This window comes from Oculina patagonica, chromosome 11 (genome assembly GCF_052425735.1).
Source record: "Oculina patagonica isolate OP01 chromosome 11, crgOcupat, whole genome shotgun sequence".
Taxonomy (NCBI): Eukaryota; Metazoa; Cnidaria; class Anthozoa; order Scleractinia; family Oculinidae; genus Oculina; species Oculina patagonica.
In genome coordinates, this window is record NC_135768.1 from 12,809,893 (window position 1) to 12,818,641 (window position 8,749).

The window sequence follows — 8,749 nt, forward strand, 5'->3', positions numbered from 1 at the left end:
AACGTAGAGCCGTAGAAGCGTACAGTTTAGAATAAAAACGTAGAGCCGTAGAAGCGTACAGTTTAGAATAAAAACGTAGAGCCGTAGAAGCGTAGAGTTTAGAATGAAAACGTAGAGCCGTAGAAGCGTAGAGTTTAGAATGAAAACGTAGAGCCGTAGAAGCGTAGAGTTTAGAATGAGAACGTAGAGCCGTAGAAAAGTAGTGTTTAGAATGAACAGGTAGGCTCGTAAAAGTGTACTCTTCGCTTCTACGGCTCTCTAAGTATAACATAGTTAGTAGGGAAGATCAGTTGTCTGCAGACTTTAAAAGGCGGAAAACTGAATAAAGGAAATGTCTTGATAATATTAATAACCTTCTGCGTTTGTGTTAAAAAAAGAGTAACCTGTACTTATGTATGGGTGTTGCATAATATCCACGAGCTACCCACTTATGGGTTAGGAATGGAATGTGTAGAAACGTACAGCTCTACAGAAATTTCTACGCCCATTTGGACCTCATAAAACAGGCCCCAGTTGCAACCGGAAGTGAAATTTCACGATTTAAGACGCGAAAACGCGGTGAAAAAAAAAGAGATTTCGAATTTCTTTTTTCGATGTTCCCATCAGCATCCCACGTACATTCGATCAGGCAAATAAAAAAAACTGTGTCATATACACTTTAAGGAATTTTTCTTAAGTTTGTGGGAAACAATTCGCTGCAAGGTAAATGTCCACCACATTCACCAACACTGGGGTGAATAGTTGTTAAATATTGTGTAAAAAAAGCTATTGGATTGGCATGGGCTGCTGGGTCCTAAATTTTTTATTCTTAACTTTTAGATATCAGGAACAGCAACAGAAGAAACTTGGCCTGGAGTGACCAAATTACCTGAGTATAATGCAGGTGGGCGAGCAACATTGCTTGCGGAATAATTGATTTTGCATACACCTCTCATTTCTTCTGAATTAAAATGAAAAATGCCATTTATATGCATATATACCAACATGCATTGTTTTTAAAATAAATACTCACAAAATACTGGCTGCTTGTGAATTGTGCCTGCAAGGTGGATAAGAGGTAAATAAATATAAGGTGAACCTTATTCTCAAGGATTTATCTGGTATATATTGCTGCAACAGCCTGGAAGGCATTTCTACAAACTTTTTGAGTGTGTGTTGCACCATCATGAAAGAAATGAGTGGATGTGAAAGATCTGGGTAGACGTCACAATAGCCGCTGAACCCATGCCCCGCAAAACAGGGTCATGAAACAAAATGGCGACATTTTAAGTGCTACTTTTTAGTGCAGAATGCACTATTGTGATGGTTTGTTGGGGCTGTCGTCCGCTAAACCCCTAAACCCCTAAAGCGCTATGGTAAGGTAGGTAAAGTCTGTGTCCGAGCCATGAGGCTCATACAGCCGGAGCTTATCCCGGTTTCCGTAGCATTAAGCGACTAGGAGTATTGCTACTCCCCCCTGGATGGGATGCTAGTCCATCGCAGGGTTACCCCCCAGCAGTAAATTCGCCGGTACCCATTTAGAGAGGCACTGTGAGAGTAAAGTGTCTTGCCCAAGAACACAACGCAGCGCCCCGGCCAGGCCTCGAACCCGGGCCGTTCGACTCGGAGGCGAGCGCGCTAACCATTAGGCCACTGCGCCTCCCACGCTATGGTGAACTTTAATAGTCAATTAATTAATTAATATCAATTAATTAATTATTCCTTGTGGAGGGGGTGGGGGTGGGGAGCACCTGACCGTACCTCTAGGTAAAACCTGGGGCACATCTACGTTACTTTCATATGAAGATCTCAAAGGTATATATTTGTTTCAGAAAACCCTTTGCTCTCCTTGTGGTACTACTCGACGTTCTAGGGCAACGTACTTTACGCCAAACGCATGCGCAGTTTAGTCTACGTTTTTTGCCGGAACTCTCATGAACATCGCTTGTATTGCGTGTTTGTTGTAGGATTCCTGCAGACTTCGTGGCGCCAAGTGAAAACCGCAAATTAATTAAATTAGATTTTTAGACTTTCACAGCGCTTTCGTAATTAGGAATGCAAAAACTTGCACCGGGATTTTCGGCGTGAAACTCCTGATAACCAGGAAAAAAATATCCTAGCTTTACTGCGTTTTAAAAAACCTTTCGAAAGGGATGTTTTTTGTCTAGATTTGCTCTTTACTTTTTGAGAAACGTCTTTCGTGCAGTTTTATCCGCAACTTAATTAAATTAAAGTGAAATAATTGGCTTTGTTATTGAAAGGAAGACAAATGCCATCGATGTCGCTGTGAAACAAAAAAAAAGAGACAAACGAACAAAAGGTCACGTTACGGCACTCCATTGCATTCTGCACTGTCCTTTGAGTCTCTGAGTTAGACTTTGTTGGTACAGCACAGAAAATCGAGAATTCAGCCGAAAAAAATTTGGGGGGTTAAGTGCACTTTTACAGACCATATTTAAGAAACCCATGATCTCCTTTTCAGTCTTTGCTTATTCAGACTCTGTGATTATCTGATGGATATGTCTCTAAGGACCTAATCTTATGTTCTGTGAATTAACTGTAAAAAGTGCATTATTGAGGGGCCATTTCCATCAAGCATTGAATGGTATACAGTATCTTTTTTGATGAATTTAGTTTATGCAACCATTCTAACTGGAAGCTAATGATGCACATTATTGTATTACAATTTCTGCTTTTATACATAAATTAGAATTATGCAAAGGCTTGGCAAACCACAAACCGTGTTTTGAAGGTGCCAAAACTTAAAATGATAAGTTTCTTTTAGTCAAGCTCAAATTGAGTGCTTGCTTCTCATTTCTTTGTTGTCTTTGAATTTTACATACAAATAAATTAAGCATAAATATTTCCACTAGAAGTCAGAATTCTATTCTTACTTAGATATCCTAGCTGCTATTTTAATTTAAGAGTGGAGGGAAAATATAAAAAGTGTGTCAAGATGTTGCTTCACATCACAGTGGTGTTTGGCTGCTTCTGAGAAAAGAAAAATGAATCCTAGTTGTGACTGATTGCTCTGTTTCTGCCCAGTTATGTCACATGTACTGAATTTGCTGGCAACAAATAAAGGGGCCTATTTCATAATTGATTATTTTATTATTTACATGTAACTTGTTTCGTTTCCTTTTTTAGATTTGTTTGTTGACTTTCCACCTCAGCGACTTGGCATTGTTGCTCCAAAGTAAGCGGTCAATATATGAAACCCAAAAAAGTTATCTCTGATAATATATATACTTTACCATTCATCTGAATCCTTAATTCTTCTCTGGGAGAATAGCCCCCCCCCCCCCCCCCCCCCCCCCCCATTTCAGCTTTACCGTTGGTGTTAAAAAAATTAAAATATGAGAAGCCTACTTTTTATATTTTTATCACCTATGGTGCAGATATTCAGTACTGCATCAGTAGCTATTTGAAGATAAGACAAGACTAACATGCACGGAAAACTACTTGAGTGACACAAACACAAGGAGATAAAACCGGAGACCTTAAGATTGAGTGACACGATCAATCAGGCAAATAATTAACAACTTTGATCGTGATCAAAACAATACCTCATTGCAACATGTACTAATCATTTATTTTTCCATTCTTGTTTCCATTGATATCCCAGTTGCTGTAGCATATTAAGCAGCTAGTCTCCCCTAGGCTAGTCCATCACAAGGTTACCCCCCCCCCCAGCACTAAATTCACTGGTTCCCCTTTGTTCGCCTGTTCACTATGAGAGTAAGGTGTCTTGCCAAAGAACATATAATGCATTGCCCCAGCCAGGCTTCGAACCCAGCCTGCTCAATCTGAAGTTGGGTGCACTATCTGTTAGGCTACTGTGCCTTCCATACCATTGCCATTGTGAAAACCCTTAATTCATAAGCAAAACACATGCTCTACTGATTTGGGATTTTGGGCAAAAACAAATCTAAGCATAGGTTTACCTTTAACTTTTGGTGGCCCTGGTAATGAATTGTTTATTATTTGCTATGGCTTTTTCAGAGAAATGTCTCAAAGATTTTGTAGTGGAATACAGGTGTGCCCCAATATCATAATATGACATTGTTTCTCTAGGTTTGCACTTAAGCTTGTTCAGCTGCCTGGATTTTCCCCATAAAGAGCAGTAGTAAAATATCTGACTAAAAATTCGAAAGACTTGGAAATTTAGGGTATCACATGCCTTTTACTTTTATTGTTAAGGTTGTTGCTTTTGACTGGTGCTGAATCGCTGGCCACAGAAATGGTTCAGGTAAATCATAATATGCATGCAACTTTTTATTTTTTTATAGACTTTTAAATTCTTTATTTCCAAACTCCTGGTGTGACTATGTACTGGCAACCTGAGACCTCAAGGTGTACACTACGGTCTTAACCATTTTCAAATAGATCACTTTGTATATTTCCTTGAATAATTGCTTTCCCTCAATTAATCACCTCCCCTCCCTCAAATAGTTGCCCCCCCCCACACCCAACACCTTCTTACCTCCCTTGAATAATCAACCCTCTCTCTCTACCTCCCCTAATTTTCATCCCCTCTGTATCAAGTTACAAATTCGCAACACCTTACTGGGATTAAGCATGACTTGTGCTCTGATGCTAAACTGACACTCCAAGGAATTTTTTAAACTTTGCCAAAAGTTGTATCTTCACATGCCAGTCATAACTTTATGATAAAAAAGAGGGGTCAAGTTAACCAGCAAAATGAAATACAGGACAGTGTTTAGCACATGTAAACAAACTTGCATGCCAAATTTGGAGTTGTTTTTGACAATGTTCAATTTAGCCAAAAGTGTTGGTTTTGCCTGCGTGCCTTCATTTGTTGTAGTATTCACATTGCATATGTTGCTGTAATTGTTTTGCAGTGTAATCCAAAGAACAGAGTATCTGCAACTGATGCCATGAGACATGCATACTTTAGTGATTTACCAAAGGAGGTCTGCACCTTACCTAATGGTAGGTTATATCTATTTTGTGCATCCATCTTAGACACAAACTTACCAAGAAGTACAAAACTTATCAAGACATAACAGTGTTTCTCACAGGGAAATTGTTCCCTTTCCACTGAGCTGACTGGCTAGGAATTAGACAGTTCACAGGTACTTGGGTGACTTGTGATGGATTCCAGAATGTTTTCACCAATAATCATGCCCTTCAAGCAGAAAGTGTTTTTGCTTATTTAATTATTATATATATAGTAAATGTGGAGATTTCTATTGTGCCTCAACTGTCCATATTTTATTTTCAGTGTCATCAATATTCACAGTTGCTGGTATTCAGCTGTGCAAGGATGAAGAGTAAAAGGTCAGTCATAAATCTCATTATACATCCTGGGGGGACTCGCATATGAAAGTGACGGGGATGCTTGTCGTCTCGCTTAGGGTTGTAAATTTCAGAGTTTTGGTCTCCCTTAGGGTGTTCCGGGCAAAACGTCATTATTTTTAGCCATAATGGTCTCGTTAGGGTTTACAAACAAAGAAATTTACGCCATATATAAATTCTATTCTTAGTTTTCTGGTATCTTGTAGGGCTCAAGAAAAACTTGGGCCACACCCAGATTGGTCTCTCTTACGAGTTCTTTTCCAAATTTCCAATGAGCATCCCCGTCTGTTTCATATAGGAGGCCCCCCCTGGTTATACATAAGAATATGATTAGCACTGAATAGGTTAATCCTCTTGATCTGAGTGTGGTTTTGGTTTTCTCTTTGCAATAGTTTTGGCATTGAGACATTAAAGTGCTCTGCACTACTACCAATAGAGCTGAATATAGTATGGCAGAATTATTAGATTGTTCGCAGCAGCTTAATTGACATTGTTGAGTTGGGTACATGGTATTGTTGGATAGTGTGATTGAATTCTACCAGTTTTGCTCCCAATCAAGTTTGCACCGTCTGAGTTCGCCCCCATGTTATACCGCCTTTGCCCCTGGTATGACCAAGTTCGCCCCCTAGTAATTTCGCTTGACTGAATAAAAATTGTTTAAAGTTTACTCTTTAAAAGCGTGACTTCGCTTGACTAAACAAAACTTGTTGTTATTGTTCAAAGCATGATATCGCTTGACTGATCGAATAAAACTTAATCGAAGGTTACACTTTCAAAGCTTGCGTGGCTCGTCTGAATATAACTTAATGGAAGTTCACATTGTGACTTCACTTGTCTAGAACTTATCGTTCGTATATTATTTTAAAGTGTGTTTTCGTATAAAGTTAACAGAAATTATTACATGGGAGCGAACTTGGTCTTACAGGGGGCGAACCAATATAACTTGGGAGCGAACTTGGACATGACTGTTTATATCCTCATACAAATTTAAAACGACAGTATGGGCAACATAAAGCGTGCATCCAACATAACTTGAAACTATCAGAGAAACAATCTCAAACCAACAGTGCATGCTTACAGGGCAAACTCGCAAACGCAAACCAAAGAAGATCGTTAGAACGAATCAACCTCGTTCCCAGGGTCTCTCGCAAAGAAACTGCAACGTCATTAATTAGCCAGCCTGCCACATACCAAGATACATAGAACGATACATAAAACGACTTTCACTGGACAGCCACAGGACCACACACCACCACAAGATTAGGATTTATTCTCCTACCATCGAACACAAAAATTGTTTACAGCCTAGCGTTTTGGGCTTCATGAATTGTTTTTGCGTGCGCTGTCTTTGTTGACGTTGCTGTGACGCAATTAATTTCTTTCTGATGTCTAATCACATGAGATTGAGGCCAACTTGCCACATACCGACATACATAATACGACTCATAGAACCACTTTCGCTTGTGCGTTCACAGGACAACCACAGGGCCACAGGCCACCGCAAGATTAGGATGTGTTCTCCTACCGTTGAACGCAATTATTATTGTTTCCCCAAACTGGTCAACGAAATGTCATTTAACTAACTATAAAACAATGCCATTTCCCTATATCATTGACAATTAGAAAATTCAGGTGGTCATGTGACTTGATTCCTTTCTGTTAGCTCATTCTAGTTTTTAAATGTGTTATTATTGCAGCGGTCGCTTCATTTTGATGTCATGTAATGAGTTAATGGTTCTGCAACTGTGACTTCCCACCATACTTCTTCCAGAGATCAATTTGACTGTGTTTAATTCCAGGTTGAACTTGTTTTACATTAACAATTGTAAACACATTTCTGTTAGTGGTTGATTTAATAGAGCAGTTTCCACTTGAGTGTCAAAAGTAATTCATGTTTGCTTTGGTTTTGCATATTTACTGCACTAAATCATGATTGGTTTAAAATACTCCCACCACTTCCTCGACTTTTGACAGGTAAAACCAACTGTGACTTTTTCACATGTTGTACCCACAGCTCGTGCTATGAGTTTTTGATTGGATCACTGGTTTGCCTGTGCCCTTTGTAATTGCCAGAGTTATTGCTTTGGTTCTGGTTTTACAACACTCAATTGAAAGTTGCTCTATGTGCATGTAAACTGAAATACAGCTAGGAGAAATTCTCTGCCTTAAGTTTTTATTCTGCAGCTTCTTACTAGTTTACTAAGAAGGATGCTGTCACTGTTGTGACCAGCTGAATTGATGTATTATATTCAATATTTAAATTTATAAATGGGGATGTACATAGTTTTACTATGCAGTTAATGCATTTTTAAAAATTACCACAAGACAATATGTCTTGTAATTAATTTATTAATTATAATATATTTAAAAATAAATTATGTGTTCTGTATTGAAAGGACTAACTTTGGAGGAGGGGTTAAACATTCTAATATAAACAGACTTTGTCAAATCTCAATCAGTGCTTTTCTTTGTCATGGATTAGAATGCATATATTTTATCGTACAGGTACCAGCAGGATAAGGTTCAAAGCTCATCACACCATAAAAAAATATTAAATATATAAAATTTTATTTCTTTGAAGCTTTTGCAAGCAAAGCCACCAGAAAATTCACATTTTTAATTTGTAATTCCAATGTAATATGATACATATCAAGCATGCATAAAAGAAATAAAGCCCATGACCATTAGGGAGATGATTATTTTTAAGGTCGCTATGGGTGGACAACTGAATATTTAGTAAATAAACCCCTTTCTGGCTTGCTGGTATATTGGAGGATAATGCCTGAGGCTGATATATTGTCCGAAAAATGAACAGTTGGCTGAGAAGCGAAGCAACTGTGAAATTTTAAGGACAGTCTTTCAGCAAGCCAGAAAGGGGTTTATTTATTTTATAACTATCCAATTAATTTCTACAACATGCTCTGTCACTGGTTTATTATAGGAAAAAACCTACAGTGATAATCACAGTGTAAAGTTCTGCTATTTTAATAAATGTAGGTTGATTGCTTTAGGTAAGTTTTCAGTACTGTGATCTAATTAAACTTTAGACCTGAAAAGGTGACTTTTTTGTTTGTTTTATAAAATCGGGCGACGGATATCAAATCGATGGGTTATATTTAACAATTACAGGGCAAGCTCGAGGTTTTATTTTAACAATAGAGTGTTTCTGTGGCTATCGGCTGATAGTGCCGAACTATCAAAGTCGATAGAAACTGAGAGCGAGCCGTCTAATTGATTTAGCATAACCCATGCCAGCGGCTGATCTATTTAACACAGAATATCGCTAGAATTGATTTATTGAATGTTTTAATAAATAAAATTCAGTGAAAAAACTGAGCACGCGTTTTTTTCTCCGAGTAGCCGTCTAATTGATCATTAGCATAACCCAGCTACCGGCTATTGGCAAAATGCGTGATCTGAATTGGCTACACAGGTGGACGTTAGACGTTAG

At 38.3% G+C, this 8,749-nt stretch overlaps 1 protein-coding gene across 3 annotated transcripts in view; it reads left to right on the forward strand.

The window, feature by feature from the left end:
- LOC144630363 (cyclin-dependent kinase 14-like) overlaps positions 1–8,437 on the forward strand; it is a 45,881-nt gene extending 37,444 nt beyond the window's left edge. For 2 of the 3 annotated variants that reach the window (XM_078488727.1, XM_078488729.1), the window contains 6 exons: positions 820–883; positions 3,127–3,175; positions 4,180–4,228; positions 4,842–4,932; positions 5,225–5,280; positions 6,996–8,437. In XM_078488727.1, the coding sequence (XP_078344853.1) occupies positions 820–883; positions 3,127–3,175; positions 4,180–4,228; positions 4,842–4,932; positions 5,225–5,277 (306 nt within the window). In that variant the 3' untranslated portion in view covers positions 5,278–5,280; positions 6,996–8,437. The other variant, XM_078488728.1, reaches the window with a different exon arrangement.
- Positions 8,438–8,749: the final 312 nt, after the last annotated feature.